Raw genomic sequence first — 19,433 nt, 5'->3', positions numbered from 1 at the left:
ACCTGAGGAGTGGGTGGTGGCTGGGGGTAGTGGGTAGAGTAAAGTGTGACCACCTACCTGAGGAGTTGGTGGTGGCTGGGGGGTAGTGTGTAGAGTAAAGTGTGACCACCTACCTGAGTGGGTGGTGGCTGGTGGGTAGTGTGTAGAGTAAAGTGTGACCACCTACCTGAGTGGGTGGTGGCTGGGGAGTAGTGTGTAGAGTAAAGTGTGACCACCTACCTGAGGAGTGGGTGGTGGCTGGTGGGTAGTGTGTAGAGTAAAGTGTGACCACCTACCTGAGGCGTGGGTGGTGGCTGGGGGTAGTGGGTAGAGTAAAGTGTGGCCACCTACCTGAGGAGTGGATGGTGGCTGGGGGTAGTGTGTAGAGTAAAGTGTGGCCACCTACCTGAGGAGTTGGTGGTGGCTGGTTGGTATTGTGTAGAGTAAAGTGTGACCACCTACCTGAGGCGTGGGTGGTGGCTGGGGGTAGTGGGTAGAGTAAAGTGTGGCCACCTACCTGAGGAGTTGGTGTTGGCTGGGGGGTAGTGTGTAGAGTAAAGTGTGACCACCTACCTGAGGAGTGGTTGCTGCCCCCTGTGGGTGGTGGCTGGTTGGTAGTGTGTAGAGTAAAGTGTGGCCACCTACCTGAGGAGTTGGTGGTGGCTGGGGGGTAGTGTGTAGAGTAAAGTGTGACCACCTACCTGAGTAGTGGGTGGTGGCTGGGGGGTAGTGGGTAGAGTGAAGTGTGGCCATCTACCTGAGGAGTGTGTGGTGGCTGGGGGGTAGTGGGTAGAGTAAAGTGTGACCACCTACCTGAGGAGTGGTTGCTGCCCCCTGTGGGTGGTGGCTGGTGGGTAGTGTGTAGAGTAAAGTGTGGCCACCTACCTGAGGAGTTGGTGGTGGCTGGGGGGTAGTGTGTAGAGTAAAGTGTGACCACCTACCTGAGGAGTGGGTGGTGGCTGGGGGGTAGTGTGTACAGTAAAGTGTGGCCACCTACCTGAGGAGTGGGTGGTGGCTGGGGGGTAGTGTTTAGAGTGAAGTGTGACCACCTACCTGAGGAGTGGGTGCTGCCCCCTGTGGGTGGTGGCTGGTGGGTATTAGTGCTGATCATCCCAAGCACCCGAGATAGCTCACTGTTGATCTTGTATAGAGACTGGGCTAGAGGGTTACTTGGGCTTGGTGCTGACTCGTTGTGGACAGAGGAGGAGGACCCTGGGGCAGGGGGAGTGTGGTGATGCTGATGCTGATGCTGGTTCTGATGTTGCTGAAGTTGCTGATGCTGCTTGGTTAATCCTGAAAAGGCAATCCTCCATTTATAACTATCACTTATTGACAGTCACTTCACTTCAGACATATTCACAAATGGAGGGCAGCATACCAGCTATTGCAGAACATGTTGTTTGTATCCACCTAGATGTTACCCAATAAATGAATGCCCATTACAGAATGATGAAAGTGAGTAGGTATGGTTTAACACTGCTTTGAACATATAACATCCAAATCCTCTCCAACAACCTCCACAACTTCACTAAAGGAAAACAACAGAAGCAGTTCACATTACTGCCACAAGCTTTCTATCAACAGAGATCAAGGCTATTTCATCCCATCTGCCTACTATGAACTCATGAGCAGTAATCACCCCACCTATGTACACTTAATCCTGTTTAATTGTGTATGCAATTGTTACTGTTAATCCTCTACCATATATACAGTCAAGACCCGTTAATCCGACATGGTTGGCTGCCAATTAACGAGTATGTCAGATAAACAAAATTATGCTGTATGACGGATTCAAAATATTTTTAAAAGCATTATCTGGAATGGAAGTCGCCAGTTTGAAACTAGTGCCGCAAAGCTCAAGAAAGTTGCTTTCTTAGTGGCTAATGTCGACTTCCTGTTAGTCATTTCATTGGTCGGTCAAATTTGGAAAAAGGTCGTTCTGACGTGACCTGTAATGGGATGTCCTCAGCGGTAGTGAGAACTTGTATCTGGTTTTAATGATATTGAGGTAATCTAAGCATGTAATTAATCCTGTTTTCTTTATTTAAAGCAGTAATTGTTTATTGTTAAGCAAGTTTATCTCTGCAGCTACCAGCCGACTTGTCTCGCTTCAAAACACTGGGCTGTGTACTCGCAGACAGATGACCACGGAGGATGCTGATCACTGTGTCGGATTAACGAGACTGATGAGTGATTTCGGTAATTCGTTGCAAATTAGGTGCGTCGGAGTCAGAGTACAAGACTGTTGGATTAAGGGGTCTAAATAGCACTGATTTAATCGGTTCCCATCATTAGTGTCGGATAAAACCGTTTGTCGGATTAACGAGCGTCGGATTAACGAGACTTGACTGTATTCGGTACCATGTACATTATTCAGTCTGACTTGGCAATGGTATAAGGATCCTTGAACAGCACAATAAAGAAGTTGTTATCCATAAATTATGCCTACTTTGTGACTGATACCTAGATAACTAAAAGTATTGAAAACCGTTCATGTCAAATTTTACATGTCTATATAACTTCCAACATGGGCAAGCTACTAGTCAAGGCCTTGTTCAACAATGCGATAGTAGGGCTAAGTCTGTCGTAACTCCCATACTTTAACATAGACTTATGACAGCCAAAGCAATACAACTACTTTGTGGAACAAGGACATGGCTAGCCAGGTACCTGAAAGTGTTTCTGAAATTCTGAAAATGTCATCCGCTGCAAATCATTTCGATACAATGCCCAGTTAAAACCTTGCCACAACATCCTCACTGTGTCACATAACAACTAGTGGAGATGTGGAAATCTCGTCTTATAATACTCTGTCTAATTCTGGTGAAAATATCCTACCCTGAATGAAGTTGTCGAGGTTGTAGTCAGTGCTGCTGATGCCGCTGCTCTCGTCATCATCGCTGATGTCGAGGGATGGAAGACTCATAGGTTTGTAGCGGTGTTCAAAGGGAGTGTACTCTGTCTCACTGTCGCTCACCTGGAACACAAGCATATACGAGCATGTGTATTATACTGATTTTATGAAATAGTGCCAGAATTCATGTATTGGCCGAGCGAGTGTGATAGGAAATGTCTTCATAAAATATTTAGTGTGATGTTAGTTCTACGATAGGTACACAAAGTCTATGAAGTTTAATTAACGTCATCGACTGATCACTGTCGTTCCATAACAGAGTTTTACAAAAATACCGGTAGTTACAATGCAAAAAACTTACTTCAAAATTAAATTTAGATAGGCAACAGCACTCAAACTGCTTTTTCCAATATAACACATCAATCTAATCATAAATGTCGGTGACGATATGAACCTGCAAATAATGTCTCCACTTGAATCAAACTTGGACATGATACAAGCCTATGACCTCAAACTTGGACATGATACAAGCCTATGACCTCAAACTTTTCCAGGAACTTCTTCCATAAAAGGAATAACTCATGAATATTAATGACCCCACAACCTAGTTTTGTGTTGTTCATAGAAATGTGTTGATGTAGTTTCTACGCGATGTACATCCAATCAAAAGTCACAATACTTATTTCAAAGTAGACAAAAGAGTGATTAATAATACGTTTTTTTAATGTTGTATTTATAATTTACAAGTGCATTTAGTTTCGAATGTCAGCCCACCTCAAACTTTCGAGTAGACAAGAGTTAGAGTCAGCTCCCTTCTCGAAAACCAATAGTTTTGCCAAATGTTGTTTCTTAAAAGTCATGTTCGGGACATTTCATTCAGTTCGAATTCTAGGTCGTCTCTTCATCATCAAATATATACAGAAAACAAATGAAAATAATGTAACACAGATTCTAGCACAGACAAGCTCACACGATGTGTGAACTTAGCCATCAATAGTTAAGGGACACAACCAGGAACAGAAACCCGTGAATCGTGTATATATTGCTCACATTGCAGTTCTCTAGTTGCCTTATCTTGAGCTCCTTCTCGCGGACGAGTCTGGACCCAGCGGCCATCTGCACCTCCATCTGATCCAGCTTGAGGGCCTCCATCTCCAGACTGGACCTCACATCATCCAGCAGCCTCGCACTGTCATCCGGCAGAGGCTGTGGAGGAACAGTGTCATCATAACAAGCTGAGCTTTCCCCTCTGGCATCCCACCCTCCACTCTACCTGCCTACCTACCATTCTACCATCTGACCCACAGTTCTACCATCTGACCCACAGTTCTACCATCTGACCCACAGTTCTACCATCTGACCCACAGTTCTACCATCTGACCCACAGTTCTACCATCTGACCAACCATTCTATACCTACCCACCATCCCACCTACCATTCCACTATCCACCATTCTACCTACCACCAACAAACCCACCATTCTATACACCCACCATTCCTTACCCATCATTCTACCAACCCATCATCTGACCCACCATCCCACCTATCATCCCACCCATCTACCATTCCACCTACCCACCATCCCACCCACCATTCCACTTACCCATCATCCAAACCACCATTCCACATACCCACCAGCCCACATACCTACAACTCTAACAGCCATTCTACTACCCTTTATCCCACCTATAATCCTGCTCTGTACCCAACCATCCTACCCTCTGACCCTACCACCATGTCCACCACCCAACTCTTTTCATCAGACATTTGTCAGGCTTGACACTCTAGCATGAGATACATGTGTGGGTATGCATTTAGGAATGATCAAGCCCTATCACAGAAGAAGACTGTACTCCTATGAAATATCAAAATGGGTTCTACTTTGTAACAATCAATGCTCAAGAAATTCTGGAGTTTGTATAAGATAATTACAGTTCTTCCATGGTCTTCAGGACATGGCAGACCCAAGAAATACTCATCCAACCATGAAGCCTATCTTGTTGAGTTTGGAACACACTGACTGGAGTTTTGAGGACTGGAACAGTATGTGCCACCCTCATCAACAACAACCCACCCCTTGTTGAGCTAGACTCATGTCTCGCGTCAGTTCCTGTTTGGCTGCTGTCAGGGCTGCCTGGCGCCGCTTCAGAGACTGCCGCTGTTTACGGAGGAAGGTCTTAGCCAGGCCAATGGATGAACTCTCCTTCTTGAGGTGATCTCGTAACACTCTGCATGAGACAAATCACAGGATTCAGACATCACAGAAAAGAACCATAGATATCATCTGGGGTATTGTCCATTTGCAAAATCAATCAGCAAGTGGCACAAGCCAAAAAGCAATTTTGTTAAAGTGATGTAAAATGGGGTTTAACATTGTGTCCAAGATAATTGCACTCATACAGCAAGGTGCATGCATGTGTATGATGTGTGTGGCTTGTACAAGTCTGGATTGATGCTGATTAATAGTGCTATCCCACTGAGATATAATTCCGCAGTTTAACATGAATACCCCACTCAGACACAGATACTGACTCCGAGCCGACCAGTCCTTGTTTTAGCCCCTTAATGCTAATTATCCTGGTGTTCAATATTGCCCCGAAAATATTTCAGTAACATCACAGTGTTGAAGGTCATAGACACCATATTTCACTTGTTTGTTTATTTGTTATGTAACATCGCACTTGGCAATATTCCAGCAACTGATTATATGATGGAAGCCTGTAAATAATTAATTCTGGATAAAACCAGATAGAAACCTGATACTCTGATACTATGATACTATGATACTATGATACTATGGGCGACAATCCATGTCGTCGTGACACGCTATCAACCAAGTCACTAAGTCTGACAACAAGATCCATCAAATTGCCTTTTTAGACCAGCAAAGTTACTGGGGACCTATTCTAGTCCGGAATGCCCATGGGGTACCCCATTTATATCCTGCTACGAGGATGGGCATGGTGCTGACATCAGGGCTTATCAAGCTACACCACAGGAGGAACTTGATGTACAGTGCCACATGCTTCACCTACCTGCTGAAGGTGCCTGTCACGAAAGACTCTGGTTCATCATCAGACAACATGTCCAACACACTCGCAGAGATCTGCAACATCAACCATGCCCAGAATCAGACCAATCAAAGTTAGAATAAGACACTTTGGGCTAAAAAAATCATCACTAGGGTTTCTACCCAGTAAGTATCTGCACAACAAGTTCAAAACAAAACACCTGTCTTCAGACAAAACGGAATTCCATTGTGACATAACCAGGTCACATGATATTTCAGGTCTTCACGCCTCTGAGAACAGCTCAACGGCTTCCTTTAACCAGTGTTCAGAGCCCAACATCCCCCCTTACATGTTTGTATCTACATATTTCAAAATATCACACCTTGCAATATTCACCATTTTCAGTCTTAGTCAATGTCGTTACAATGGAAACTCAAAAACAATTTTTTTTTAAAATCCCAAACTATCAAAAGGCACCAGTTCACCACTAGACCTATCTATGTGCCAAGACACATACCATCTCAGCTTCATCTGTCATCCTCACGCTCTTCTTCTTTGAGCCAGGTATAGGCACTGATGGAAAGAAAAACGTTGCTTGGTTTATTACGCTTTCTATGTGTGTCTATTGAGCAAACTGTATGAGGAGTCACAGCCTAGTCTGAAGTAGGAACAATATCAGAGATGCCAGCAATGTGCAATCCGTGTAGATGTAATTTTGCTGACTGCAGTATTTAATTAAAATCACTTTCTCAGTCACAAATAATAATCTGTAAATCAGCTTGTACAACAAGCAGTGGGCACTACAGACCAATTCCTAATGGTAATAGAATCTTAATACAAAACACTTATAAAGCAATATCAAATATCAAGGGGGGGGACCCAAGCCTAGTTTTGTTCCTTAACCTCACCTTGTATAGAGGAGTCGTCCTCCTCACTGAGCAGAGGGTTGCTGGCCCTCCTGTCTGTGTGGTGGAGGTCATCCATGGACAGTCGTCCAGCTGTCTGGTCAGCCACTCGGGTGGTACTGTGCAAGAGCTGCCGGCCAGCAGTTTCGTTTTCCTCGATGGCCTCATTGATGCGGAGATGCAGTTTTTCCAGTTCCTGGGTCTTCTTGTCCAACTTCTCCTTCAGTTCACTGACAAAGAGACATAGTAGCATCAATGCAACCATCTTCCTGAGGCAAGGGAGTTAACTGACCATAAAAGTCAAGTTTCCAACCTTGCTGACCTAGGCTGGAATTCCGTGGCTCGATCATTGCGCCCTTCTATGTCCCTCCTACTTGCACTTGCATTTGCATTTGCTTCAAACAAAGTGACAGCACCTAGTCAAAATGATCTGATCGATGATCATGATATTTATTGTAATAAAATGGCTCTTAATTCGCAAAATGCATCAAACCATTTAAGCACCTTGATAAACAACATGAAAAGATTTGGAAACTATCAGGTTACGGTACACATGCTCTGCAAATTCTGCAATTGTCCGAAATCTGCACTAAAGTTTATGAACCCAATGTCAAATTCGTTACGCGATTTTGATTCAACTATAGACAGACTCACTAGTCAAGCCAAAATTTAACTCCCACAATACCAGCCCTATTCGGCAAGGGTGGAAACTGGACATTTATAGTCAGTTAACTCCCTTGCCTCGGGAAGATGCAATGCATCGTTAACTCCCTCTCGTGACACAGTGGGGTGAGTTTAACAATCCTGAAGTCAAAACAAAGCAGCAAAGAACAATGTGTCATACTTGTTTAGGACCTATATGAGACACAGTCTGCATCAGCAACATTATCTGCTTCAAGATAAAACTATCTAGATAGTTTATACCAAAGCAAGATTCTGCCTGCCCAATAAGTCACTGCCTGAGAAACAGTTTACATCTTACATCCCACCAAGAAAAGCAACATGTATTCTTTCATATTGAAATAACAGCATACCGCACAGTGCAAGGAACCATTTTCGATATGATTATTTAGAGAAAACTTACTTGAGTTTGCGCGTGTTCTGGTCCCGCGTCATTTTCAGCTTCAGGACATCCCCCTCCAGTATCCTCTTGTCCTTCTTGAAAGCCTCAACATCTGTTCTCGCCATCCGGATCTCTTCTTGAAGCTGCTTCCTCTCTTCCCTCATCCTCTCCAACTCATGACTTGTCAGAGACTGGGCTCGGTTCCCAAAAGCATCCTGAAATTGTAGTGTCACAATATCTGTCTATTCCATGCTTAAATGACCCTAAAAATATATCCCAAATCCCATAGGCTCTTATCAAAACCACAAATATGAGTTACATTCGTATACACAGATCGAGCAGTAGTGAACAAAATTAGTTGAAAGTTACTAGGCAATAATATAACCTTTGCACGCTGCTGTTTTTTGTAAAAGATCTGTAATATACACACAGAAAAAAGTCATGTTCATGTAAATGTTTGGTCTAAGTAGGGGGAGCTTACAAAGATTACAGATTGGTCTGATAGTTGGTCAGTAGAAGTTTATTATAGCAGGGTGCTCATATGGCAAATATGGTACAAGCTATTTTAAGAATGTGCGAGTATGGTTTTACGCTGCTTTTAGCAATATTCCAGCAACATCACGTCAGGGGACACTAGAAATGGGCTTTACACATAGCACTCATTTGGGGAATCGAACCCGGGGCTTCAGCATGATGAGCAAACACTTTAACCATTAGGCTACCCCACCACCCTGTTATTTTAAGACAATCTATTAATGGAATAGATATGACAAGACAACTCCTAGTTTCAAGGTATGTAAAACAATAAGCAAGATCGGTGAAACAGTGTGTAGCAATACAAAATGAAGCCATCATGCATTTTTTTGTAGAACCTTGACACAGTTCTGCACAAGTGCATCATTCATTCAGCCTTTCTGCTACAAAATGACAAGCGTCTCCACTCACATCTTGCTGCTGGTCTAACTTGTTCTGATCCTCCCGGAACTTCTCCCTCCTGTCGTCTAGCCTCTGCTCCTGGTGGACATCCAAGCAATAGCTTGTTTCAATGACGTTTCGGTCACATTCCGTGTGTCACAAAATATATCATAATTTTCTTTTTCAACAATAACTAACAAAATGATTATTACACAGCATCACCAGCTTGAAAATCTTTCACATACAATTTGGTCAAATTATTAGCTTGATTAGATTACTACAAAAAAGTGTAACATATTAACAGAATAACACTTTGAAAAACGTATTATCACATTATCATTAGTTTGAACATATTTCTCATTTATTTTGTCAAATTATTGGACATGTTACCAAAATGTGTAACATGATAACACTATGATATTATCATTATGCTGTGAATCAAGTTTTTTAACATATAATACTTACTTCAATGTCCAGATTCTTAAAACTCTTCTCAATGTCCTTTTTCTTCCTCTCTAAATCTGCACTCTTCTCCCGAATTTCTTCTTCCTGTAGTACAAATATATATTGAAATATCCAGCAAGATTCAGCAAGATTGTATCAACATGTACAGCATCGGGTGAAATACATTATCATACCTCCATGTCAGAATGATGAGATCTGATTGGTCCACCTGATCTTCAAAAAATAGTATATATCCCACCTAGGAGGGAAATAAATTTCTCAGCGGGGGAATAAATCCTTTATTCCCCGCTACGAGCAAGTCGGCTGCATGTGTTTTTCTGAGAGGCAGAATAAATCCATTATACCCAGCTATAAAGCAAAAAGACCCACACTTTTGTCGAGTCAATGGAGGTCATGTGACATAGCACAAGTTTACCCCAGCTCAATCAAACAGCTGTAGTGAATTTTGAATTTGTTTTAATTGTTTTACAATGTCATATTAAAATATGTTGGTAACATAAATTCATTGTAGGCAGTGGCGAGTAGCATAAAACCTAACGAGTGATCCTGCTACAACTTTTAGCGCCAACTTTATAGCATCTATAGAACAGTTCTCTTCAAAGATCTCAGGAAAATTGTACAATACAAAATACTTATTGAAGCTGATTCAATGTTATGTGGCAATGCAGTGTCAACTTTATAGTATCTATTGAACTGTTTTCTCCAGGAAATTGTACAAGAGAAAAAACTTATTGAAGTTGGTTCGTATAATAGGTTTGTGTAACCAGGCAAAACAGTGGCATATAACAAGAGCAAAGATCAGGGTACTTGGATGCACAGTCAGCCTCTGATTACAAGCCTCGATACTGGGGCACAAAAGAACCAAGGATACACAGTGACCTACAGGATGACGGGAACAAGGTTTCTACAGCACATCCCTCACCTCATCCTCCAGCTGTTCCTGCAGGCTCTCTCTCTTGCGGGCACACTGACGCTTCAGACTCTCCATCTCCTGGCTGTGCTGCTTCTCAAGCCTCCTTTTCTCAGCCTCAAAGGTGCTGGTCAGGTTCCTCTGTTCCTTGGTAATCTTTAGCAGGATCGCAAACAACATACTCATCACAAGAAACTCATCATTTACAATAGTTTTTACACTGACATATTCACTGGAGCACACAATAAGACGGAGTTCCTGGTACAAGTTTTACCTGCAACCTGGGGGTAATTCAGTGATAGTCTGATGACCTAGATACTGTCAAATTATTATGTTATTATATGTGTGTTTTAACATTCGCCTTGTTAAAAGTCCAAGGTCAGTCACATTGGCCCGAGGAAAATGTTATTGGCCCGAATCTACTGAAAAATGACAAAATGACGTTTTGACAAATGATGTCAATACGGGGCCCTATTGACCCCGTTACCCTATTGGGATAACAAAGACATCCATCAGTGGTTGCAGTCTACCAGTGAGCCAATAACAATCATGTCTATCTATGTACCGTGTTCCTGTATTCCTCCTGCATCTTCCTCAGCTCTTCCTCGTGGTCCTTCCTCAACTTCTCCATTCTCTTCTTCTGGTCCTCCTTCATTTCCTGCCTCCTCTCTGCCAGAACCTCGTCCAGCTGCAAGCAGAGTCACACTCTCAATAACACAGGACTAACTGGTGGCAGAGCCACACTCTCAACAACACACTACTAACTGGTGGCAGTGTCACACTCCAAACAACACTATACTAACTGGTGGCAGTGCCACACTCTCAACAACACACTACTAACTGGAGGCAGTGCCACACTCTCAACAACACACAACTAACTGGAGGCAGTGTCACACTCTCAACAACACACTACTAACTGGTGGCAGTGTCACACTCCAAACAACACACAACTAACTGGAGGCAGTGTCACACTCTCAACAACACACTACTAACTGGTGGCAGTGCCACACTCCAAACAACACTATGCTAACTGGCGGCAGTGCCACACTCTCAACAACACACAACTAACTGGAGGCAGTGTCACACTCTCAACAACACACTACTAACTGGTGGCAGTGCCACACTCCAAACAACACTATACTAACTGGTGGCAGTGCCACACTCTCAACAACACACAACTAACTGGTGGCAGTGCCACACTCTCAACAACACACTACTAACAGGAGGCAGTGCCACACTCTCAACAACACACTACTAACTGGAGGCAGTGTCACACTCTCAACAACACACTACTAACTGGAGGCAGTGTCACACTCTCAACAACACACTACTAACTGGTGGCAGTGCCACAATCTCAACAACACACTACTAACTGGTTGCAGTGTCACACTCTCAACAACACACTACTAACTGGTGGCAGTGCCACACTCTCAACAACACACTACTAACTGGTGGCAGTGCCACACTCTCAACAACACTATGCTAACTGGAGGCAGAGCCACACTCTCAACAACACACTACTAACTGGTGGCAGTGTCACACTCTCAACAACACACTACTAACTGGTAGCAGTGTCACACTCTCAACAACACACTACTAACTGGAGGCAGAACCACACCCCCAACAACACACTACTAACTGGTTGCAGTGTCACACTCTCAACAACACACTACTAACTGGAGGCAGAACCACACCCCCAACAACACACTACTAACTGGTGGCAGTGCCACACTCTCAACAACACACTACTAACAGGAGGCAGTGTCACACTCTCAACAACACTATACTAACTGGTGGCAGTGTCACACTCTCAACAACACACTCCTGACTGGTGGCAGTGCCACACTCTCAACAACACTATACTAACTGGTGGGAGTGTCACACTCTCAACAACACACTACTAACTGGTGGCAGAACCACACCCCCAACAACACTATACTAACTGGTGGCAGTGCCACACTCTCAACAACACACTACTAACTGGTGGCAGTTCCATGCTCTTAACAACACACTACTAACTGGTGGCAGTTCCACGCTCTTAACAACACACTTCTCACTGGAGGCAGAACCACACTCCCAACAACACAAAACTTCCGGATGATAAGCGCATGGTTAGGTGTAATTGACTACTGACCCCTTTCTCCATGTCGTTGATGGTTCTCTGCCTCTTCTGGGCCACCTCCAGCTCCTGCTCCTGCTGCTCGCTCTGCTCCGCCTGGAGCCGCTTCACCTCCATCTGCATCTCACGCATCGCCTGCATCAATAGTCCCCAATATTCATCACAATATCAACATATCTGACCAGATGCTGACTTTATAAATCCAAGCAATTCAGCTCAATGTCTAGAATCATGTCATTATCAGTTGCAAATTAAGGCGAGTCCTTTGATAGTCAAGATTTTCTGCTATAGTATTTCAATTCTTTTTCAATTTCCTCATCTTGAAGTTGTAACATTGACAAGAAGTGGTTAATTTTCATGCTTAATTGTAACCTCTGACTGTTACTGATGTGGTGTGATGTCATTCAGAGAGAGACCATTGACAGGACACAATATGGTTGTCACACAGAACTATTTCACTGCAAATGAAACTTCTTATCTTGTAACCAATGATTCACGTGTTAAACAAGTCACAAGCAGGGTCATAGTCATAGACAAGGGGTCAAGACACACATTCACTCACTACCCACCTTTGAATGTTTCTCCTGCAGGTCGGACCTGAGGTCATCGACCTTGGCCTTGTGCTTCCTCTCCAGCTCGTCCTCTAGGTCCTCCAGTTCCTGGGCCTGCCTTGACCTCAACTTCTCCATCTTCCTGTTGCGCTCTGCCTCCAGCTTCTCCCTCTCACTGGACAATGCAACATCCACCTGGAAGCAGCGCGATACTGCACATGTACACTCACCGCCAAAAGAAACGCGAACCATAGAAAATCGTAGAGTATGTACGTTAAGAAGAGATGTTTCCAATGTGTACCAATTAATGACAAAACTAACAACCAGTCAAGTGCTACCACAGAGTGTCTTTACTCTTATCACGATATGCTGCACGTGACTTCCAAACTTTACACACTAATCCTGCACGAGACACATGGTGCATCTCCAGTAATGGATCTATGATGTCACATGCAATGTGTTCATGAGCATCTATTCACACACCATACCAGTATGTTCGTTTGTGTGTCGAACCAATCTAACATCTCTTGAATATGAGTAATTCTTTATTTATTTACCAACATGTACGGTTTTAGCGTTTCTATTGTCGGTGAATATATATCTCCATACTGTGACTACACTTTCTGACATAAAACAGAACAAGTGCTCTGCTAAATCCTCATCTGAAATACGCTCTAATCTATAGAGTTAATAATCCTTATTCTTACATTGTTAGAGTGACTGAATTTGGTATTAATGCTGCTTCGAAAAGTATTTCAATAATACCACAATATGAGTCCAACTTAATGTGGGTAAGAAAGAGATTCACATTCTCTAGAAGGTCCTACATGTTGTCCACCTTGGTGAAGCGCACAAGCATGGTGCTGACAAACTAGGAATCATACCTGTGGCAAGTCTGGGATTTGAACCTGCGATCATCAGATTCTGGCATGACTTAACTCTGCAAGTCATTTTCAGCACCTTGGATACCTGGGTAACAACCTGCCTGCCTGCCCCCCAACCCCTCATTAAGTCTTTTACAATTCGTATGACAATGGTAGCCTTTCATGAAACAGTATGAGAGAAACAAGCAGGCTTTGCACACAGATCAAGTCAACAGTCATTCACAACAGCCATATGTCATTCACAACAGCCAAATTTGTAAACATAAGATTTCGATCAGAAATCCTAGAAATGAATATTCTTCAAATCTACCCGAAACAAGCTTACCTGTGAGTGAAGTTTGTCGAGGGCCTTTGCCTTCTCCTCCTCTAGCTTGTCCTGTTCCTCCGCCTGTAGTGACTTCACCTCCTCGCGGAGTCGCTGCAGGGCGAGCTGCATCTCCTCCCTGCATTAGAGCAACACTTAACAACTCGTCCTCCACACAACATGGCTGGCATCGCGGCAAGACCCTACACTTGTACCATCACTACTGCAATAGTCAGGCTTAGTCGGAAACGATTGAGACCTTTGGTTATCGCCCACATTCCCGAAATCGTTTTGAAGTTTACAACCACCAATATCAGTATTGTGAGCTTGTCAGGAAAGAAAGCCAATTCTGATATGCTAACACAAAAAAGGTCAATGTTAAGATTATGTATGAGGTTTTATGAAAATTATCTTGTCTCTGGCTGATGGGCAGACTCTATGAGTACTGACTTATCATGAAAGTAAGATGGACTTGTAAGTCTCAGATACAGCAAACCTATAAGCTGGGTAGAGAATTACTTGAAGTTATTCATGTTTCTGTTTCTGAATATTCAGGTAGAACCTGAAGTGGTTCAAAAGCAAAATATTGAGTAATAGTACAAACAATGATGAAAACAAGGTGCACAAAAAACGTCAAAGTGTGAAGCAAAAAATAAATAAATTAGAAAACAAAAATAAGAACAAAAGACACAATACTCACACACAAACAATAAAGAAAATCACATAAACACCCAAAAAGAACATAAACATGTATGTTAGCATCATAGAGTGCAATTTCTGAGGTTAACACTTAAAATGTGTTATCAACAAATTCAAAGCACATGTAGTCAGAACAAAAAAGCAAAGAAATGACTTGAAGCAACAAAACAAAAACCAATCAGACAAAACAGAAAGTAAAAGGGAATGGAACCCAACCACCAATGAACGAGTGGGAAATGAAAGATGGAGGGAATCTTTATGTGCGAGGCATGAAACGTCCGCCCTTCTCCTGCATGCTGGCCTACCGCAGTTTCTTTTCCTCGTCTTGCTTCTTTCTCTCGCACTCTTCCCTGAGTTTACTGAGGTCACTCTCTCGCGCATCCTTGAGGTCTTCCCGCTCCTGCTCAGCCTGCGCCTGCAACCTCGACTCGGCCAGTCTAACATGGCCGCCGCGGCAGTGAGAGAGAAGCACATGAGTGTAGGGGGCGCCCATATGATGACAGTAACACTAATGTCAGGTACAAGCCCACTTCTCACTAGCCAGTATTACATCATGGAGACTTAGGATGCATGGATGGTACACTATATTATGAGTGGGTGAGTATGGTTTTACGCCGCTTTTAGCGATATTCCAGCTATTATGAATTTCTAGCAAACATTGATCTTGTTGAGTCTTAACAGATGCAGTATTTGACAAAACCTTTTGGTCAAATCTCATTTTGTTTTTTCTTTTTTAGATCTTGACTTGGTGGTTTTTTTCTCTTATCAAATTTCATTATAGATAAATGTGTAATATTTTACTTGGGCGTCTCACAAATATTAGTATCAGTTTAGAAGTTTGTCTGGTATCAACATTTTCATTCAGATAAAAATGGAATTGAAAACAACCCAACATGCTAAAATATGTTCCGAAATGCAATGGCACATCAAAAGAAAGCTAATGACTGACGGAGATGTGTGGGTTTATACCTTGAACATGTTGAAGTAACAGTACATGAAGGTCATTCTATCAAGAAGAAGTCATAAACTGCATGTTGTGTGGGTCTATTCGTAGTCACTGTGACATGATTCACTACTTGAGATTAAATTACACACTTCAGGCCTAGGCGTTCTAATCTCCAGGAGTGAAAATCTCTAAAACTATCTTCTGGAGTGAAAATCTCTAAAACTAAGAGCCTCTAGTGTCAGTATTACTCTAGCACATCAATTGAAGAAAACAGCAAACAAAATATTTTCACACACAATCTACAGTCAATAACAATTTCAATATCCTTTACCATTATGAAGTAATAGTACTAAATCAACCAAATAATTAGAAATAATAAACAAATGTAATAATGTATTAACAGCTAATCCTTAAAAGAATCAGGAAATTATACCAACCATTTACCATTAACCAAGCTACAGTATTACTGTTTAAACACATGATGAACACTCCTTGCTACAGCTGGTCTACATGATCTACTTGGTGCTAGCCTATCTAGTGACATCGAACCAGAAGACGCTCGTGTCGTCTATGTGATGAGGGCCAACTCACTTGATGCTCTCCTCCTTCTCATCTCTCAGCTTCCTCTCCTCCTCTTCCTGCTCCCGCCGGATCTCCGCCTTCAGCTTCCGCAGCCGAGAATCCTTGTCCTACAACAGACCGCACACTATACAGTTGCTTGTCTTGAGTGAGTGAGTGAGTGAGTGAGTGAGTGAGTGAGTGAGTGAGTGAGTGAGTGAGTGAGTGAGTGAGTGAGTGAGTGAGTGTGTGAGTGAGTGAGTGAGTGAGGTGAGTGAGTGCCCATAATGGTTTATTCTTCCTGCAGTGTTTCATTGTACGATAAACAACTCCCACTCGTTGTTTATTTCTTAAATGAAAACAGGTGTTTGGGACATCATGAAAGAGTAAGGTTCTGCACTGTAGTTAGCAATATTCCAGCCTTATCATGGTCAGATACACCTTATATGGGCTTCAAACATTGAACCCATGTGAGGAATCGAAGCAGGTGTGTAGTGCCAGTGCCTTAACCACCCAACTACCCAAATATGGTGAATATGTAATGTAAAATGAATCAGCTTATCATCCTGACCAACTCTTTCCCCATAGTGATTAAGTAAAGCCGATCTATGCATTGTGTGAGGTGCCGAGGTCTCTGTGACCTCCTCCCCAGTGACTTACCTCTAAGAGCTCCAGCTTGGCGTTCTCGAGCTCCTTCTCCATGCGTCGCTTCATGTCACTGACAGCCCGGTCATTGGCCGTCTGCACCTTCTGCTCCTCATCCTTGACCAGACGTCTGACAATACCAAGTACAGCATGACTTCAGACGTCTGACACACAATACCAAGTACAGCATGACTTCAGACGTCTGACACACAATACCAAGTACAGCATGACTTCAGACGTCTGACACACAATACCAAGTACAACATGACTTCAGACTTCTGACACACAATACCAAGTACAGCATGACTTCAGACGTCTGACACATGATACCAAGTACAGCATGACTTCAGACGTCTGACACACAATACCAAGTACAACATGACTTCAGACGTCTGACACATGATACCAAGTATAGCATAACTTCAGACGTCTGACACACAATACCAAGTACAACATGACTTCAGACATCTGACACACAATACCAAGTACAACATGACTTCAGACATCTGACACACAATACCAAGCATAGCATGACTTCAGACGTCTGACACACAATACCAAGTACAACATGACTTCAGACGTCTGACACACAATACCAAGTATAGCATGACTTCAGCTGTCTGGCACACAATACCAAGTATAGCATGACTTCAGACGTCTGACACACAATACCAAGTATAGCATGACTTCAGACGTCTGACACACAATACCAAGTACAACATGACTTCAGACTTCTGACACATGATACTAAGTATAGCATGACTTCAGACTTCTGACACATGATACCAAGTATTGCATGACTTCAGACGTCTGACACACAATACCAAGTATTGTATGACTTCAGATGTCTGACACATGATACCAAGTATAGCATGACTTCAGAGGTTTGACACACAATACCAAGCATAGCATGACTTCAGACGTCTGACACACAATACCAAGTACAGCATGACTTCAGACGTCTGACACACGATACCAAGTACAGCATGACTTCAGACGTCTGACACACAATACCAAGTACAGCATGACTTCAGACGTCTGACACACAATACCAAGTACAACATGACTTCAGACGTCTGACACATGATACCAAGTATAGCATAACTTCAGACGTCTGACACACAATACCAAGTACAACATGACTTCAGACGTCTGACACACAATACCAAGTACAACATGACTTCAGACATCTGACACACAATACCAAGCATAGCATGACTTCAGACGTCTGACACACAATACCAAGTACAACATGACTTCAGACGTCTGACACACAATACCAAGTATAGCATGACTTCAGCTGTCTGGCACACAATACCAAGTATAGCATGACTTCAGACGTCTGACACACAATACCAAGTACAACATGACTTCAGACTTCTGACACATGATACCAAGTATAGCATGACTTCAGACTTCTGACACATGATACCAAGTATTGCATGACTTCAGACGTCTGACACACAATACCAAGTATTGCATGACTTCAGATGTCTGACATATGATACCAAGTATAGCATGACTTCAGAGGTTTGACACACAATACCAAGCATAGCATGACTTCAGACGTCTGACACACAATACCAAGTACAGCATGACTTCAGACGTCTGACACATGATACCAAGTATAGCATGACTTCAGACATCTGACACACAATACCAAGTACAGCATGACTTCAGACGTCTGACACATGATACCAAGTATAGCATGACTTCAGACATCTGACACACAATACCAAGTATAGCATGACTTCAGACATCTGACACACAATATCAAGTATAGCATGACTTCAGACGTCTGACACACAATACCAAGTATAGCATGACTTCAGCTGTCTGACACATGATACCAAGTATAGCATGACTTCAGCTGTCTGACACATAACATCCACTACCAGACGACCATATGGTATTATGTGGATACCATAATATCCACAACAGCCTAACATCAGCCAAGCAAGACTGGACTCATCCCAAACCTTAAAATGGGCTATGCAATTGATGGAAAATTCATACTGAACAGTTTGATTGGCATTCAAGAAGTTGGAGAGTGAGTAAGAAAACGTACAACTGTATGGATAAAAACTTCTGGTTTATTGCATCTAGCGACATTTCCATGTAGATTTTTACACCATTATCAAGCTCTTACTCACCAACTTCTAGAATGCCAATCAAACAGTTATATGGTAGGTGAGTCTTAATGTAGTAACAGGTCAGGTTACCCAGTCCACTCCAGCTTGATAACGGTGTAAAATTCTACATCGAAACGTTGCTATATGCAATAAATCAGAAGTTGTTATCCATAAAGTGGTTCGTTTTCTTAATACTGAACAGACAAAAATCCAACTTATATAAGCTCACACAGGTTCATAAGAGTGAAAGGAAAGTCAGATGTACATCCCACAGTAGTATGTGAGTGAATGTTTTTTAACATCGACAGTCAGCAATATTTGTTACTGACAAACTTGTTTTGGATGAACTCCGATGGAGTGATGGTCCATGCCAATAGAGTACCATGTCAAACAGTCAGCCAAATTTTAACTAACTGATGCCCAGTCCTAGTTATTTGTGATGCTTGGGCACAGGACACAAAGAGTCCACACTTGGAGCCATGGAGCTTTGGAG

The 19,433-nt window shown here is 42.7% G+C and overlaps 1 protein-coding gene across 4 annotated transcripts in view; it reads right to left on the bottom strand.

The window, feature by feature from the left end:
• The window catches only part of LOC124141450 (trichohyalin-like), a 46,564-nt gene that overhangs the window by 12,903 nt on the left and 14,228 nt on the right, over window positions 1-19,433 (bottom strand). For all 4 annotated transcript variants that reach the window (XM_048402416.1, XM_048402418.1, XM_048402417.1 and 1 more), the window contains 18 exons: window positions 16,824-16,938; window positions 16,197-16,294; window positions 14,965-15,096; window positions 13,982-14,099; window positions 12,791-12,967; window positions 12,237-12,356; window positions 10,668-10,790; window positions 10,115-10,258; window positions 9,193-9,276; window positions 8,758-8,826; window positions 7,834-8,027; window positions 6,753-6,979; window positions 6,362-6,417; window positions 5,869-5,939; window positions 4,908-5,061; window positions 3,884-4,039; window positions 2,818-2,956; window positions 1,033-1,272 (listed from right to left, as the gene is read on the bottom strand). In XM_048402416.1, coding sequence (XP_048258373.1) covers window positions 1,033-1,272; window positions 2,818-2,956; window positions 3,884-4,039; window positions 4,908-5,061; window positions 5,869-5,939; window positions 6,362-6,417; window positions 6,753-6,979; window positions 7,834-8,027; window positions 8,758-8,826; window positions 9,193-9,276; window positions 10,115-10,258; window positions 10,668-10,790; window positions 12,237-12,356; window positions 12,791-12,967; window positions 13,982-14,099; window positions 14,965-15,096; window positions 16,197-16,294; window positions 16,824-16,938 — 2,417 coding nt within the window. The remainder of the gene's footprint in view (window positions 1-1,032; window positions 1,273-2,817; window positions 2,957-3,883; window positions 4,040-4,907; window positions 5,062-5,868; window positions 5,940-6,361; window positions 6,418-6,752; window positions 6,980-7,833; window positions 8,028-8,757; window positions 8,827-9,192; window positions 9,277-10,114; window positions 10,259-10,667; window positions 10,791-12,236; window positions 12,357-12,790; window positions 12,968-13,981; window positions 14,100-14,964; window positions 15,097-16,196; window positions 16,295-16,823; window positions 16,939-19,433) is intronic.

The sequence above is a fragment of the Haliotis rufescens genome, unplaced genomic scaffold (assembly GCF_023055435.1).
Source record: "Haliotis rufescens isolate VD_foot unplaced genomic scaffold, xgHalRufe1.0.p SCAF_26, whole genome shotgun sequence".
NCBI classification, from domain to species: Eukaryota; Metazoa; Mollusca; class Gastropoda; order Lepetellida; family Haliotidae; genus Haliotis; species Haliotis rufescens.
The sequence above is the reverse complement of the archived record's forward strand: the minus strand, read 5'-3'. Positions and strand labels throughout refer to the sequence as shown.